We start from the raw sequence: 16,980 nt of genomic DNA on the forward strand, positions 1-16,980 counted from the left end.
ACGTGGAACCTGTAGGCACGAACAAGGTAGTAGAGGAGCAGAGATCGATCGGCTAAACTCCCACGTGAACCAGACGCTGCACCAAAAACAATTGCAAATTGCATCTTCCCTTCCATGCCGGATTTCCCTGATCCCGCTGAAGTCGATCGTCCTCTTTTTGCTGGCTTTCTGTTGTCTGTTATTTTATTTATCTCTCGCCTAAATAAGTACAGGCCGGCCCAGCCGATAGATCGGACCGGCCGATCGAGCGATTGGCTGGCTCACACGCGCGCGCGCCGTGCGCGCAGGTGACAGCCTTGCCCGCCGACGTCTCGATCGATCGATTGATTTTGGCTCCACTCGCGTACGCATAAAAACCCCCTCTCTCTCCACACACACCATCACCGCGCGCGCAGCACTCGCAGGAGAGGATCGAGCTAACCAAGTACGAAGCGAGTAGTTAGCGGGCGAGTACGTGGTGTTTGTCATGGAGGACGAGGCGACGTCGGTGGCGGCGCCGCTGCTGCGGCCGCGCGGCGGCGTTGACGCGGAGGCGGTGAAGCAGCAGCTGTGGCCGGCCGGCGCGAGGGTGGCGGGGGAGTGGTGGGTGGAGTCGAAGAAGCTGTGGCGCGTCGTCGGGCCGGCCATCTTCCAGCGGATCGCGCTGTACGGGATCAACGTCGTCTCGCAGGCGTTCATCGGCCACATGGGCGACCTCGAGCTCGCCGCCTTCTCCATCGCCTCCACCGTCGTTGCCGGCTTCAACTTCGGTTTCCTGGTATGTGCTGCATGCTGCTTTATTTACGCTACTACCAATCTCACATAACTTTGTGCTTAAACTTTGTCTCGTATGCACTTGATTTGGATCGAGACAAAAGTAGTTCATTGCAATATCATCGATTCATCCCGGCTAGAATTAAAATGACCAGCTATTCGGACAGCTTCTCTCTGTTCTATCATTTGATTGACACAAATAGAAACCGCAACGACTTCATGCCCAATCCAGCTAGTCATGCATGCCCGCTACATAAATTTCAAGTTTTCATATGGAAATCCTGATGAAAGTGTCCGACAGCTAAGCAATTAACACCTTGCAAGAAATGGCTCATCAGTTATTTGTGGCAAATTAGCTCACTTCACACTGTTACACCGTAAATTAAGTAGAATTAATGTCAGCATTACTGCCAAAACAGCAGTGTCTAGTACTAGTGTTTTAAGGACTAGCTAGACTTCGTCGTCTCCAATTTGTATGCGCGTGATCGAATTATGCACGCGGTTGTTGGATTGAATTGAAATTTATTATCAACCGGCTATAATTAGACCTCCAGGCACATACTGTATTTATTTAGGTAACATCTGGCACGGGTTCACAGCTTATCATCGAAAGCTCTGAGCCCTTAATTCGGTCCATTTTTTTTTTGGCTGGAAGCAATAATTTGGTCCATTCAATAGGCTCTGCATCATCCACACTTCCACAGTAACTTTCAGGTAGAGTAGACTTTATGCATGAATTTTTTTAAAAAAATATGTAAAACAGTAGGAGGCCGGTCGGCTTCATGCATGTATCTCATGCATGCACGCTTGACTGGATCTTAGAGAGCTAGCAATTTATTTACACGGACAGTAGCTATCTGAAGCCGACTTAGACTATGTTTAGTTCAGCGCAAAATTTGGATTTTGGTTAAAATTGGAGATAATGTGACTGAAAAGTTGTGTGTGTATGATAGGTTGATGTGATGAAAAAGGACTGAAGTTTGGATCCAAACTTTGAGTCTAAACACAGCCTTAAGAAATGCCCCAAGAGTTTTTTTATGCGCTGAGGTTCAGGAACAATCCAAGAACAGATGGAAATAGTTGGCTAGTTAATCGAGGATAAGTGATCCAATCACCCTAATCATCTTTCCTTTTGTAATTTTTGCAATTAATTATTTGCCCGGCGTAAAAGTTCTGTAATGACTAATGAATTAAGCCGGAAGTATCGTGTCGTAGCTGAGCACATGGATTGGGCGAATCAATGCTCTCTGATCGCTGTCGCCTTCTGCTGCTGCAGTTATTGTTCTTTATGTTTGTCCCTGTCTGTGTCCCGACACTGACGCCGCCACGCACGGCGGCCGCGACCAATCTATGACCAACTGCGTAGGTACGAAACGACATGATCTGCAATTAGTTGAGCCCCCTCTGAATGCGTCATGGCTCACGCCATGGTGATATATAAGCTAGAGTAAGTGCTAGACACTGTGGTTTGAGATAGCAGTAAACTGTTAGTAAGTGGTGTAAGTATTAGAACATGTGGATTTTAATCGGATCGTTGATCATTACGCTCCTCGCCAAAACGGATCGAACCACCTGATTCTAAAAACAAGACCATCTAGTTTCAATATTTTTCTTCAAACTTCCAACTTTTCCATAAACTTTGCTACACACAAACTTTTATTTTTTCCGTCACATCGTTCCAATTCTAACTAAACTTTCAATTTTAACGTAAACTAAACACATCCTAGATTTTACAGTCTCGTCATAAGAACTTACGAACACCTGGCGGAGAGGGACCCCATCATAACAGCTGTGTCTAGGATTGCTCTAAGGTCAGTAGACCACCTAGAGCGTCTTTAATTACCATATAGAGACGAAGTAAATTAAACGACAACTAGAATTTAGAACGATAAAAGACAAGGGATAAGAGAAAAAGGTAATTAAACTTGATAGATTGAATCGGCCATGACATGATAAAATAATAATTTGGATACCTGAATCCGCTGTGACAATTTCATATTTATAGAGTGAGAAGGTATTACCTCTCGTACAAGTCGAACGTAACGAATCTGAGAAAAATGCAAACTCTCCGAAACCAGGTCACTCGGCTTAGCAAACCATAGTATCCGGCTTTCTCGGGATGAAACCATTTTGGTAGCTCTTAACAGTACGGTGAATTATATATGGTCATGGTAATAATCAAGCAATGGCGTGGTGGATTTTTGGTGTTTGTGGTTAATTAGCTGGGCATGGCGAGCGCGCTGGAGACGCTGTGCGGGCAGGCGTTCGGCGCCAAGAAGTACCACATGCTGGGCGTGTACCTGCAGCGGTCGTGGCTGGTGCTCCTCATGTTCGCCGTCGCGCTGACGCCGACGTACGTGCTCATGGAGGACCTGCTGCTGCTGATCGGGCAGCCGGCCGACCTCGCCAGCCTCGCCGGCAAGATGAGCGTCTGGCTGCTGCCGCAGCACTTCGCCATGGCGATGCTGCTCCCGCTCACGCGGTTCCTGCAGTCCCAGCTCAAGAACTGGGTCACCGCGGTCACCGCTGGCGTCGCGCTCGCGCTCCACCTCGTGATCACCTACCTGCTCGTCAACACCCTCCACCTGGGCCTCCTCGGCGCCGTCGCCGCCGCCAACGTGGCGTGGTGGATCGTCGTGCTGGGGCAGTTGGTCTACGTCGTCGGCGGCTGGTGCCCGCTGTCGTGGAAGGGATTCTCCATGGAAGCGTTCGCCGACTTCTGGGAGTTCATCAAGCTCTCCTCGGCCTCCGGGGTGATGCTTTGGTGAGCACACATTCTCACACAACTCGAGCACAACAAAATATACATGAACTCATCATCTCGGCTAAATTGTAATTTGCTCATGTATATACAGCTTGGAGAACTGGTACTACAGGGTGTTGGTGTTGCTTACAGGGTACCTGAATAACGCTGAAATCGCTGTGGATGCACTCTCCATATGGTAACTAGCACTAGCAGATGATTGAACATTTTTCTCCTTCAAATCCAAACTAGTCTTCCTCACAAATTGCATTGCATTGTACTGGTTCTTGACTTCGTAGCTTGACGATCAACGGATGGGAGATGATGATTCCTTTTGGCTTCTTGGCTGCAACTGGGTACGTGCATTCCTACACTGGTTTGATCAGTCCATGGCCTGAACTTGATCAGCGCACCATGAGTCAATGACATGAGCTTGAAATGGCGCAGCGTGCGGGTGGCAAACGAGCTCGGCGCCGGCAGCGGCAGGGGCGCGCGGTTCGCCATCGTGGTGTCCGTCACCACCTCCGTGGCGATCGGCCTCGTCTTCTGGTGCCTCATCATTGCCTACAACGACAAGATCGCTCTCCTCTTCTCGTCGAGCAAGGTGGTGCTCGACGCCGTCAGCGACCTGTCCGTGCTGCTCGCCTTCACCGTCCTCCTCAACAGCGTGCAGCCCGTCCTCTCAGGCAAGCCCAAAGCCTCGTTGCCACAAGTTTCGCATTGCATTCATGGATGGAAGTTTGGCAAGCCATGGGTGATTGATTCTAAGCTAGCTCCCTGATGCATTGGCATTGCAGGTGTGGCCATTGGCTCAGGGTGGCAAGCACTCGTAGCCTACGTCAACGTCGGTAGCTACTACTTGGTCGGAGTTCCCATCGGTGCCATATTGGGCTGGCCATTGCATTTCGGAGTTGGGGTAATGATCCGAACACACCCCAGTACATTTTTATTAGTATGTTTTGGGGGAGAAGCAGTAATTTTGTTCGAATGCATGGCAATGTTTGGATTGGTTCTGACTGTTCATACCCAAATTGCAGGGAATTTGGTCCGGGTTGATTGGTGGCACAGCTGTTCAGACACTGATATTAGCCTATCTCACTATCAGATGTGATTGGGATGAAGAGGTGAACTCCTTTATTTCCTTCAAATTTATCTTGTCACAAAAATGGACCAGCACATTTGTTTGAACATATCTGGTGTGTTTGCATGCAGGCAAAGAAAGCAAGTACAAGGATGGAAGTATGGGCCAGCTCAAAATGAAGCAACCAAGTACCAACAGTGTGTTGGTGAGGTTTCTTGGACACACAAAGGGGGCACTTCAGTGGGCAGCAGAAGAACCGCAACTTCTGCTCAGTACAAAGAGGCAAACCATCAGAATAGATCAAGAAGACGAGAACATTTTGGAAGGCATAGCTGGTGTTTCACATATAGACATATTCACGTTACCTTAGGCTGCAGACAGCCAGTTTCTGAAGACGCTCGTTTGCCAAGAGAACATTGGAGAAGAGTGCAGAGGCTTGCGTAGGGTGATAGTATGTGTGAGTTGGGATTATATTTATTAGCCTTGTAACCTGAAATTTGCACTCGGTTGCAAGTTGCGACATGTAAGCACTGAGTATACTATTTAATGGATATTGCAACTGCAAGCCTGTGTGTTGTTCGCGGATTGTAAGACGTCCGGACACTACAAAATGGGCCAGACGGTAGCCCATTACCATCGTGTATGATATATATGCACCGAAACGAATCCACTCCTACGGTCCTACCTCACAAACCAGAGCCTGGCCAACACCAGCGATCAGAACAATATTCTTTCATCAGCTCTTTCAGAGTTTCAGTTCGTTATATTATTAATAGCGAACGCTGGTCAATTGACAATTTGTTGTTTAGCCACACATTGGCTCCTTGCTGTTGCTGTTCTCGGACGGACCTGCATTCTCTTTTACTTTCAACCACAACAGAGTACTCTGCCTACGAACTCATGAACATTCTACAGATCAGCCTGTACTGTTACGACTGTACACAGGACTTCCGCCTGCCGCCATTGATAGCGGTAACACCGTATCAATGCAAGTAGTTAATGGAGAGAATATCAGCCCATGTTAACCACTAGTAAGTATATATTCCAGGGTAAAACAGGTAAAACCTGTGATACAAAGCAGTCACATAACTGAAAAAGCGCACGATAGTTTGTGCTACTACAACAGTAAACCAGGACAGAACACATCCAACACGATGACGACGAGGTCATGGGGGTTTCGACAATAGCAATACTGGCAGTACGAATTCGAGGTGCCGCACAACGGCGCACCACATTCACTTCAGCAGGGTTTTAACGATGGATTTGACGTTGAGCTTCTTGAGGTCAGTGTAAGACTGACCACAGCCAACGAACATGACTGGAGCTCCAGATATATAAACCATTGAAAGTGCAGCTCCAACCTATATATATATTGAGTTGTCATAAAAATAAAAATACTGTAAAAGAAGGCAATTGCAGTAAATCAAAATTCTGTGACAGTTCAGACCTTGTCGTCGATGGTGTCAAACTTGGTGAGCAGGATGCCATCTATCAATCTGGTAGTAGGGACAGCGGAAAGGTCTGCTAATTTCTGTTCAACAAACAAAACCGTTCAGTGCATTCCAGTGAAAGCACATGTTGACCAAGTTTGTAGGGAAATGTAGTATCTCTTATAATACCAAATTAGTTTCATTAAACGTAACATTAAATATATTTTGACAAAAAAAATTATAAACTTGGTCAAAATTCAAAAATTAAACTAAGAAAAAGTTCAAAGCGTTTTATAATATGAAACGGAGGGAGTAGCATTCACCAGTCCTTGAAAGACTATCAGTACCTGGTTAAATTTAGTGAGTTGATCAACAGCATCATTACCAACCAATGCTTCCCCAACAAATAAAACTAGATCTGGGCTATTGAGATTGATGAGCTTGGAGAGTGCTCTCATGAGTGGCTCATTATCCTGGCAGAGAAGATATGTTAGATATGTGTTGACCAGAAAAGATGCATTCGAAGGACATAAATAGAACGACATAAGACTCTGGTTAAGCCACTCAACCAACCTGCATACGTCCAGCAGTGTCGACAAGAACAACATCTGACTTATTACGAGTAGCTTCCTGAATAGCCTCCTTTGCGACAACCGCTGGATCTTTTTCATATCCCTTCTCAAATATAGGTATCTGCACAAATTCTAGAATGTAAATATCCAGGAAGGTATGGCACATGTATATAACTCAACAAAATTTAGCAGTGAGCATTCATAAGTGAATGCCGAGTAGTTCCACTGGGACTATTTTCGTTTTTTATCGCATAACACCAGGAGGCACCCCACAAGACCATTATATCAATACAGTTCGACGCATTTTTGCGAAGAAAAAATTATTCATACACCATCCCAGACTAAAGAAAAAGTGAAACCAAACTAAAACCAACTGATGGAGACTAGATATTCCCCCCCTAAAACTACAATGGTCAGAGTAATGGGATGGATATTCAAGTGTTTAGACAGCTACCTGAAGCCTGCGAGCATGAGTACGCAGTTGCTCAACAGCACCAGATCTAAAGGTGTCACATGCTGCCAGGCTTACACTGAGGTTATGCTGAAGAAGCCAATAAGCAACCTGTAATATTACAATACATGGGATGAGCATAATTCCATGCAAGTATGGCACTATTCTTTTCATCAATGGTGTATAAAAGACAACTCTACCTTTGCAAGATTGGTAGATTTGCCAACTCCATTCACTCCAACAAAAACAATAACATATGGCTTCCCACGCTCTTTGGCAGCATGTACATCCCTTAATATGTCAATAGATCGCCTTGGGGTTAAGATGCGAAGAAGAGCCTCCTCCATAGCTGTCTGCAATAGTTACCCAAAAAAAAAAGGAGTATTAGGATTTAGGAAGCTAAAGAGAATATGTGCCCTAAGCAAAAATTTGCAGAAATTTGGACTAGGGTGTGCTACAAACCTGAACAGTAGAGGATATCCTTGTGAAGGATCCCAGCTTTTTGCCCTCAAGGCTAGCTGCCACTGATTCACAAAGTTTCTCTGCAATTTCTTCAGCCTGCATTAAGATGAAAAGTTTTATTTACCTTGGATAAATAAATAACAAAGAAGGCAAAAAACCACTCCAGTAAGCTTATCAACTATCATGCAAGTGTTCTAGACAAAATTCATACCACATTCTTAGTCATCAGCCTATCTTTAAGCGCTTTGAGTGCAGGTTGGATGTCAGACTTCTCAAGCACATTGTTACCTGCAATGCTGAGCACAGGAAAAATAGAAACAATGCCATTTAAGTTCACAGGTTAACAGATTATAAGAGGGAGCTGAAAATCTGGCAACCACAAATACTTGAATGCAGGATCAAGGGAAATGGAAAACAGCAATTTCATCTGTGTGTGTGTGTTGATCTAGGAGAGGGTAAACAATGAGAGACAGAACAGGCTGCAGACTGCAAAAGTCATCTAACACCAATACATAGCACAAATCTGCCATTCTACTCTACGCATAACTTATTTAAGAAGATGACTGAAGTAGCACACCAAATTAGGGAGCATTCTAGAAAGCAGAAAAGCATATCAGGGTTGCTCTCTGCGGTTGAAACAATGAGCTGGCTAAGAATAAAAAACATGCTGAAGCTTAAACCACCCAAGTGTATATAGCGCATTTGAAATTGTTGAGCAAACAAAACTGACTACACATTATGCCATGTCAAAAGATGCGAAACATGCGTATTACCTCTTGAACATCGAGGAGAACCATCCTTTCTTCTTTTGGGAAGCTCCAGAATTTTCCTCTCCATCTTCCTCTTCTTCATCACTATCACTGCTCACGACATCATCCTTATCCATCATGCTTTCCCCCTGCTTGACAACCACCTGGTCTATCACCTCATCCCCTCTCTCATCAGCTGGGTCTGTGAAATCCAGCTTCTTCTTGTCATCAGGTGTGTCATCCCAAACCCTATTTTTCTTCAAATTCTTCTTTGTGTTAGCCTTAGAGGTGTTCTTGGCCACATTACTAGCAACCTCATTCTTCTTGTTACCCTTGTTTCTCATCTTCTGTAACTTATTTACATCAAAGGCCCCATCGTTGGGGTCTCCGTTCTCCTTTCCTTTAACAACAACACTGCGGGCATGAGAATTGTCCTTGAGGCTATTCTCTTGCATCTTGGAATTACCATTTGGCAAAGTGTGCTCCTTCCCGGAGTCACCATCAGAGTCGTCCTTCCCCGAGTCACCTTTCTTCCTACCACCACCAGAGCCCTGAGTGTCGCCACGATTGGTCTTAGTGGTAACCTTGGTGGGCCGGGAACCAGTGACCTGTTTATTCTTCTTCATCTCCTCACTGCGAGCCTCAGCCTCGAGGTGGAGCTGGCGAAAAACCTCATTGAAGGCGTCATCATAGAAGGTGCGCTTGGGATCATAAATCTGTGAGAACTCCTTACGGACGGCGGCGAGGAGGTCGTCTACGTAAAGGAGGTGGAGCATGCGCTGGTAAACGGCGACGAACACGAGGCCGAGGTCATTGTTAAAGGTCCACTTAAGCGCATAGGTGTCCTGGGAGAAGCTGGCGTCGGCAGAGCGCTCCTCCAGGAGGCAGGAGCGGATGAGGGCGTCGATGGGCGAGCCCTTGAGGGCGGCGCCGCCGAGCGCCCGGCATGACGACCAGAGGATGAGGCCGCCGCGCGTGAAGATGAGCAGCTCCTCCAACATCTCGACGGACGAACCTGTGATAGATCAAACAACAAAATCGTTGTGTTTAGATTCGATCCAGCTAAACAGATCGAGACGATAAATTGTGATGCAGAGACAGCACGCGAGTCGGATGGATCCGAGGCAGGGATTGGCAACGATTTGCCGTTTCGGGAGAGAAGTCGAGTTCGATTTGAACATAAAGTTTGGCTAGAACACGGGGACGATCCAAGCGAGCGCAAGTCTGCTGGGTGGGACACTGGAACACGGCGGTTGCGGATCGAGGCCGACCGGGCGGTGGCGGCGCGGATCGTGGCCCTCGTCGATCCCGGCGGCAAACCCTAGGCCGGCGCTGGCGTGGAACGGGGCCGGTGGCAGTTGCCGGCGGATGATGGCGCAGAAGAGTTCGCTCGGTGTCCCGATCGACGCCAATTCGACTTCAAGCTCGCGACCTGAACCCAAAAATCCACCAAAATCCCCCAGCCCAGAACCCCAAAATCCCCCAAAATCCACCGGCGCCAGAACTAACAAAGAGGGGGAAGCAGCGAGGCAGAGAATTGAACCAGATTCGACAGAGGATTCGAGAGCGTAGTCGATCCCAGATCCGAGACGAGAGGGGAAGCAAAGGATTCTTACCTTGTTCTTCTTCTTCGTCTGCTTGTGGTGTGGGTGGGGGAAAAAACTGAAAAAAAAAAATAAATTCTCTGTTACTCCAATCCGGTGTCCTGCTATTTATTCCTCGCGTGGTGGAAGAGAGGAGGAAAGGGAAACGAGATCGGGCTAGGCGAAGACGCGTGCGGCGTGCGGGTGGTGGCCGACCTCGTTTGACCGACCGCGTCCGCGTCAGACCGCACCACCACCAGAATTTTTTTTATTTATATATTTTTTATTAAAATATTTAAAAAAATATATTTTTTTTGAAAATTTACAAATCTAATCGTCTGCCGCCCTTTGAGAGGGCGATTTTTAAAAATCGTCCTTCTAAAGGGCGGCAAGGGATCTAAATACAATTTTCCAGCACAACTTGTTAGCTCTATGATTTTACAATTTAAAATTATATTATATAAAGTCAGATGAAATAAAACTTTATATCGAAATTGTAGATCTCAAGGAGATCTACAACTTTGTATTTAACAACTTTTTCATTTAAGATCTAAAAGAGATCTACAACTTTGTATTTAACAACTTTTTCATTTAAGATGTTTTAGATATCCAAATATTCGTTACAAAATATAAAACACATTTAAAAAAATCTCATAAAAGTTATAGATCTTGATGAGATCTATAACTTTATAGTTTATCACTTTTTCATTTAAAATCATTTAGTGTATCAAATAAGCATTATTAGTTTTTAAGCAATTAAAACCGGTGGAAAAGGTTTGAACACAAATAAAAATTTTGCATTTATCCCTTGCCGCCCTCTGGAAGGGCAGACGGCAGGCGATTAGATTTATAAATTTTCGAAACAAAAAATTATTTTTTAAATATTTTAATAAAAAAATGTATAAATAAAAAAAATTCCCACCACCACAACAAGTTGGAGGCCCAAACAAACGCCACGTCCGCGTCGGAGCCCGGCCCACATGCCCACCACCCCCCAACGTCCGAAGTGAGCGGCCCAGCTCCGTGCCAGCCGGGCATGCCGCGTGCTACTGAATGGGCCATTGCCCACGCACTGCTCGTACATGCTGACACCTGGCCCACTCCGGATGGAGTAGGAGGTGAATGAAGCACCGCTGACCTCGTTACACTGATAACGATCAATTGATGATAATTTGTTGGCTAACCATATATTTGATGATGATGATGATCACACGTGTTTTCTAAAGTACAATCAGTTGTTGATGATAGTTAGATAAATATACTGATGGCCAAAGAGTTGACTGGCTAACTGTAGATTTTGTCAAAATGTAACCAGTGTTGATGCTGACAGCCAAAGAATTGGCCAAAGAGAGGAGGGCATTGCAAGCAAACCACGCCTTTGGGGGCAATTTGCTTCATGGGTTATTCAAGATGCATAAGATAGGTTGAACCATACGTGGGGTGTGTTTAGTTCACGCCAAAATTGAAAGTTTGGTTAAATTAGAAAAGTTGGAAGTTTGTGTGTGTAGGAAAGTTTTGATGTAATAGAAAAGTGGGAAGTTTAAAGAAAAAGTTTGGAATTAAACTCGGCCTTGGCATTTATTTTCCATATGATGATGATGAACATTCCACATATCACAGTTCGAGCTTTACAACGAATCAGCGCCTGCAAACTACACAGGCCCTGCAGGATCAGCTTCTGCTGAACTGTTCACGTACTGGCACTGCCTCCTTGGCATGTCAACATGTCACCCGGCCTGATGCATCACGCGAACGATGTCGAGCGCCGTCTTCTCGTTGATGCTGTTGCTCTGCTGCATCTCCATGTAGTCCCTGTACCTGATCCCCCGGAACTCCAGGCCCCGGCCGTCCGCCGCCATCTCCGGCAGCGGCTCGACGACGGTGTCCATGCACGGCCCGATCAGGCTCACGAACGACATCCTCGACTGCTCGCCGCCGACCACCGCGCGGTGGAGCACGCCCTTGTACCTTCCGTTGGTCACAATCTGCACGCATGTTCACACCAACACAAGTGCATACTGAGCTGAATCTCGCACACTATTCTAAATTCTCGATAAGATATCCCCTCTGTTTACATGCTATCCAAATGGTTATAATTTTTTTTAAAAAAATTAATAACATAGATTAATATCAATACACCACTCCGTAAACATACAAGGTTAAATTTAACATGTTATAATGAACAAACAAATTTGAAAGCGAATATAAGTTTAATTTTTTTGACTTGTAGAAGTTGAATTTTAGTTTGTATGTTTGTGGAGTGATATATCATATCATATATTAATTCATCTTTTTATATATACTTTTTATGGGAGCGTATCCTATGCACACAGGCCCTCACATGTACACACCGTGTACACCAACTAAAAATTATCACAAAAAATTCTAGGAAAATTCATACATATACTTTCAATAGTATTACATCTACGTGCAAAGTCGCATCTTCAAATTCATTCTACATAGAGAATAACAAAAAAGATAAAATTCTGACAAAATTGCAACATTAAAACTGTCAGATTTTTTGTTTTTTTTGTTACGGCTAAAATATAATGAATTTGACGTTAAGATTTTAACCCTAGGTGTAATACAATTGAAAGTATGTGTATGATTTTTTCTAGATTTTTTGGTGACATTTTTTAGTTGGTGTGCACGTGTGTACACGTGAGGGCCTGTGTGCATAGGATATGTTGCCTACTTTTTATAACTATTTAGATGACATGTAAATAACATAAAGATCATTATCTAAAAAAATAACATAAAGATATCCCTTCAAGAGTTTAAAATCCATTTCACAGTTTCATAAACTTCTCAAGAACACGCATAGTGATTGTTGATCCAATACCTCCAACTGATCGCCGGCGATGACGAAGAAGGAGCCCGGGAGGGGCTTCGCGAGGAGCCATTCGCCATCGTGCTTGACCTGGAGGCCATCGACGCCGTTCTGGAAGAGCAGGGTGAGGAGGCCATGGTCGGAGTGAGCCGATAATCCCATCGCCTGCTCGTCCGGTCTAGAGCACGCAGGGTAATGGTTCCCCACCAAGATCTGGAAGCAGGACTCGAGGTTGAGCGCTTCAGAGAGGCGGCCGCCGGCGAGGCCCAGGCTCTCGGAGATCGCCTTGGTGAGCTCCAGCAACAGGGCTCTCGTGCAGGTCGCGTACTCCGTTGCAATCTCCCTGACATTGTTGACACATCACAAATCTTTCTTTAGAGGAAGGAAACCACAAGAAAATCTTCACATTACACCGGTCGATGATGTCAATGGCGAAGAATTTTTACGATTGGTAGTAATGATCATGGATGTACCTCAGCTTTGCGGGCTTTTCGGGGCAGTGGAATTCAGGATGAGAGAACATCTTCAGGTAGTCCCTCCTGCATGGTACGGCGTCGACGACAGAGTAGAAACCTGTACCGATCCGTATAGGATCCATCGGCTTGGCACGCATGTACTCTTTCTTCTCCTCCAAAGGTAATCTGAACAGCTCCTTGCAGGCGTCCATGATTGCTTCTCGGAGAGCCTCGGGCACCCCATGGTTAGTCACCTTAATTCATTCATGAAAGATTCAGATGAGACGATCTAGCAATCAATCATGTCACTGACGAATTGGAGTTGCTACTGATAAATGCGATCATTATCACACAATATACTTTAATTAACAAACAATCAAACAGCTCGTAGAAATTTTCGTATTTGAAATAGTTCGTTTCCGAAGTAAACGGAGAAAACTTTCTTTTTTCTTTCACATTCTAGACGAGACATAACAAAATTAAGGATATGTTCGTTTTGAGAGATACCCCAACTTACCATGAAGAAGCCCCAATCCTCGCATGCCCTGCCTAGGTCGCGGATCGCCCGCGACCGCTCGTCGGCCGCGCCGTTGATGAGGACGCCGAGATCGACGACGGGGATTCCTTGGGACGGTGTGGCCGAGCCGTCGGCTGCGGCGGCGGCGGATTGCTCCTCATGGGATGGGAGCCGAGACGGCGCAACCATGGCTGTGCACTGTGGAGGGAGAAAAACAAACTGGCAAATGAGAAAGTGAGCTTTCGGAGGGAGATATGTAAGCCGGAACGTTCGGTGCAGGAAGCTGCCGTCGTTTGCTGTTGCTGGTGAGAAAAACTGGCAAATGAGAAAGTTTCCTCCGTGCACGACAAAGACATGACCACATGGTACAGGACTACAGCGTACAGGTGGTGTGATTTGCAGTTGTTTTCCTGAGATATTTTTGGCGGCGTGGGGGTGGGGCGCGTGATATCGAGATCGGTCGGTTTTCCTTCCGCGATTTCGTTGTGGATACTTGGATGGGCCGGAATACATGCCTGACCACATCTGTGGATGGGGAGGAATAAGTTCACTTTGACTCCCTTAAAAGTGATCCGAATCTAATCCATACCACTGAACTATGAAACCAGATATCTTGACCCCTAAACTGTTAAAACCAGTGCAACTTGACTCCCTCGGCAGTTTTGAAGAGTGGTTTTGCTGACGTGGCATCCATGTGGCAATGTTGACCTTGTCTGCCGTTGACGTGGTGTTTGGGTGGCATTAAAAATTAAAAACATACATATGGGACCCATTCGTTATTCAGAAGAAAATTTTGTGGGTCCACTGACATACGGGACCCACTGATATCTGGGACCCGCACGTCATCCCTTCTTCATCCTCCCTCTCTCTCTTCCTTCTCTCTCTTTCTCTCCCCCATGCGGCCACGCCGGCGTCATGAGTCCCTGTCGCCGGCGCCTCCACCTCGCCACTGCCGGCACCTCCACCTCGCCACTGCTGGCGTCGTCCTCCCCGACCTCTCCATCGGGGTTCATCTCCTCGCCGGCTCCGCATCCATCGCCTCGAGTCAGCGTGGGCGGTGACGTTGGACGAGCTCCTCCGGGACGAGGCCGCTGCCGCCGCCGGGGGGTGGAGGTGGACGCCCCGTGTGCGTCCTCGTCTACGACGCGTTCCTCCTCTGGGCGCGCGCCGTGGCGCGCCGCAGCGGCGGTGGCGTTCACGTTCTTCACGCAGTCGTGCGCCGTCAACGTGGTGTACGGCCACGCGTGGTGCGGCCGTGTACACATCCCCGTGGAGGCCGGCGCCATCGCGCTAATCGGCTTGCCGGCGCTGGAGCTGGAGGGCTTGCCGTGGTTCATTAAGGTCGGCCCCGGCCCGTACCCGGCGTACTTCGACTTGGTGATGAAGCAGTTCGACAGGCTGGAGCTCGCCGACGACGTGCTCGTCAATTCATTCTACGAGCTCGAACCCGAGCTGAGCTAGTAACCCCATCAAAGCTACAGTAGCATCTATCTGCTGGTGATAATGAAATTGCAGACTTGCCTGCTTGCTTGCCGGCGTCACTGTCGGCTTGCAGCTGGCCCGCTGCTCTCTGCCGCCTCCCGTGCACGCCAGCGCAGTCGAGCCATTCGTCGCCGCCCGCCAGCTGCTCGCTCTCGTCACCCAGCGCAGCTTCGGCCCTCACCGCCCGCCGCCGGCCAAAGGGGAAGAACCGATGAGAAAGGGAGAGAAAGAGAAAGAAGGAAGAGAGGGAGGAGGAATAAGGGATTTATGTGGGCCCCACATGTCAGTGGGCCCACAATTTCTTTTTGTGAATGATAAATGGGCCCCGCATATATATTTTTAATTCTAATGCCACTTAAGCGCTACGTCAACGCCACCTAGGACGAAGACCTAGTCAATACTGCCACATAGACGCCATGTTAGCGAAACCACCATCCAAAACTGCCGAGGGAGTCAAATTATACCGGTTTTAAAAATTGAGGGGTCGAGATATCCGGTATTACGGTTTAGGGTCACGGATTAGATTCTGGTCACTTTTAAGGGATTCAAAGTGAACTTATTCCGGATGGGGATTATGTACTATTTCATGGCCCACAAACAGGAATGGGCCTTTAATCTGTACTAAAGGGCTGATGATGTTTTACATAATAACAGAAGTTAAGGTAAGATTTTCCTCTTTTTTTTTTCCCTAAAGGTTGAAACTTAGAAGAAATCTATACGTGAAAAAAACTTTCTATTTTTTTTCTTAAAAAAGCCATACCTAAATTTTAAGAATATCAACTTACAACTTGAAACTCTAAACTGAAATTTTGAAAATTTCAACTCAAAATTTAAACTTTGAAATTAAATTTTAAAAACTTTCAACTCTAACTTTGAAAACTCTCACTCGAAATTTGAATTCTTTTAAGTTAAAGTTTGAAAACTTTCAACTTTTTATCTCAAATTTGAAAAACTTTTAACTCAAATTTGAAACTTTCAACTCAGGTTTGAAAACTTTCAAGTTAAAATTTGAAAACTTTCAACCCTAGATTTGAAACTTTCTTCCGATTGGAAAACTTTCATATCGAGATTCGAAAACACGTGTGCTAACGATTTTTTAATCGGGAAAAAACGCAAGAAAAAAGGAAAATACGCGCGAGGGGAGGGGCGCCAAAATAGGGAAAAAGATTGCAAAAAAAAAGAAATAAAAATGTGTGCGTGGGGGGCGCCAGATGGCGCGCACACCAGCTCTAGTGTTGGCACGTGAGCACCAAATAGCAACCCCAACGTTTTGGTCTTTTGAATCCTATAGGCACAGAAAAGGTGTGTGTGCGCTTAGAGAAAGATGGTTGCTGGCAATATACTGGGAGTAACAACTTTATTTTATATACATGTCGTTGATATTATCGGAATAGAAGCTATTCATCAATTTCTTTGATTGCTATCAATAAGAAGTTGGTGACAATATATCTTATGGAGTGGTTTTAATAATGTTTTCATTGAGTAGGCCAACCAAGCAACTCATTAACTGAGTAAGGTTGTTCTTATTTCTAAAAGTTCATGTATTTGGTTCATGAATTCCCAAGTGATTTACCCATTGTGGCCCTCCCTCCTCCTCCTCCCCCCTCCCCTACTGTTCTTCTCCTCCCTCTCCTTTAGACCGCACAAACCGGAAATTGGTTCATCACTCCTCATTCTCCTCCTCACTGGCTCCTACTCATCCACCTACTCTCTGCTCCCTCTGCTGCTTCATGCCTCCCGTCGAGTCGAGAAGCAGGCCACCAACACCAGATCGACAGGCCTAGGCCCACTTTATTGTTGGATTGGCCCCGAGCGCATGCTGATGACGAGGGTGATGGACTGTGTCTTTTCCGTGGCCTCCTCCTTTTTGTA

The 16,980-nt window shown here is 46.1% G+C and overlaps 3 protein-coding genes across 4 annotated transcripts; 1 reads left to right on the plus strand and 2 right to left on the minus strand.

Moving 5' to 3' along the window:
• The first annotated feature begins 229 nt into the window (after positions 1-229).
• Positions 230-5,531, plus strand: LOC127781737 (protein DETOXIFICATION 27-like). Its single transcript, XM_052308747.1, has 8 exons — positions 230-757; positions 2,976-3,517; positions 3,609-3,695; positions 3,796-3,852; positions 3,944-4,182; positions 4,294-4,412; positions 4,534-4,620; positions 4,709-5,531. Exons 1-8 carry the CDS (start codon positions 467-469, stop codon positions 4,754-4,756), a joined length of 1,470 nt encoding a protein of 489 aa, XP_052164707.1. The 5' UTR covers positions 230-466; the 3' UTR covers positions 4,757-5,531.
• Positions 5,532-5,577: 46 nt separating this feature from the next.
• On the minus strand, positions 5,578-9,998 carry LOC127781736 (uncharacterized). The gene is made up of 10 exons (XM_052308746.1): positions 9,858-9,998; positions 8,266-9,256; positions 7,704-7,788; positions 7,493-7,588; positions 7,231-7,383; positions 7,034-7,141; positions 6,581-6,700; positions 6,355-6,480; positions 6,025-6,108; positions 5,578-5,938 (listed from the first exon to the last, which is right to left on the minus strand). The coding sequence occupies exons 2-10, from the start codon at positions 9,240-9,242 to the stop codon at positions 5,813-5,815; spliced, it is 1,875 nt and encodes a 624-aa protein (XP_052164706.1). The 5' UTR covers positions 9,243-9,256; positions 9,858-9,998; the 3' UTR covers positions 5,578-5,812.
• A 1,378-nt stretch (positions 9,999-11,376) lies between these two features.
• On the minus strand, positions 11,377-15,324 carry LOC127781738 (2-oxoglutarate-dependent dioxygenase 19). Of its 2 annotated transcripts, XM_052308749.1 has the most exons (5): positions 15,148-15,324; positions 13,627-13,824; positions 13,128-13,363; positions 12,667-12,997; positions 11,377-11,809 (listed from the first exon to the last, which is right to left on the minus strand). In XM_052308749.1, the coding sequence occupies exons 2-5, from the start codon at positions 13,813-13,815 to the stop codon at positions 11,552-11,554; spliced, it is 1,014 nt and encodes a 337-aa protein (XP_052164709.1). In that variant the 5' UTR covers positions 13,816-13,824; positions 15,148-15,324; the 3' UTR covers positions 11,377-11,551. The 2 variants fall into 2 exon arrangements, with proteins under 2 accessions (XP_052164709.1, XP_052164708.1); XM_052308748.1 differs by lacking the exon at positions 15,148-15,324 and having other exon boundaries at positions 13,627-13,994.
• Between the last annotated feature and the right edge of the window lie 1,656 nt (positions 15,325-16,980).

The sequence above is a fragment of the Oryza glaberrima genome, chromosome 8, assembly GCF_000147395.1.
Source record: "Oryza glaberrima chromosome 8, OglaRS2, whole genome shotgun sequence".
In the NCBI taxonomy this organism is placed as follows: domain Eukaryota; kingdom Viridiplantae; phylum Streptophyta; class Magnoliopsida; order Poales; family Poaceae; genus Oryza; species Oryza glaberrima.

Bases quoted from the DNA above. Each gene is read 5' to 3' on its own strand.
- LOC127781737 (XM_052308747.1), top strand. From the start codon at position 467: ATGGAGGACGAGGCGACGTCGGTGGCGGCGCCGCTGCTGCGGCCGCGC. The intron at 758-2,975 runs GTATGTGCTGCA...GTGGTTAATTAG, and splicing joins GCTTCAACTTCGGTTTCCTG to CTGGGCATGGCGAGCGCGCT. The intron at 4,621-4,708 runs GTGAACTCCTTT...GTTTGCATGCAG, and splicing joins GATGTGATTGGGATGAAGAG to GCAAAGAAAGCAAGTACAAG.
- LOC127781736 (XM_052308746.1), bottom strand. From the start codon at position 9,242: ATGTTGGAGGAGCTGCTCATCTTCACGCGCGGCGGCCTCATCCTCTGG. The intron at 7,789-8,265 runs GTAATACGCATG...TCCTGTGCTCAG, and splicing joins TTCTCCTCGATGTTCAAGAG to CATTGCAGGTAACAATGTGC. The intron at 6,109-6,354 runs GTACTGATAGTC...TTTGTTGAACAG, and splicing joins AACTCACTAAATTTAACCAG to AAATTAGCAGACCTTTCCGC.
- LOC127781738 (XM_052308749.1), bottom strand. From the start codon at position 13,815: ATGGTTGCGCCGTCTCGGCTCCCATCCCATGAGGAGCAATCCGCCGCC. The intron at 13,364-13,626 runs GTAAGTTGGGGT...GAATGAATTAAG, and splicing joins AGGATTGGGGCTTCTTCATG to GTGACTAACCATGGGGTGCC. The intron at 11,810-12,666 runs GTATTGGATCAA...ACATGCGTGCAG, and splicing joins TCGCCGGCGATCAGTTGGAG to ATTGTGACCAACGGAAGGTA.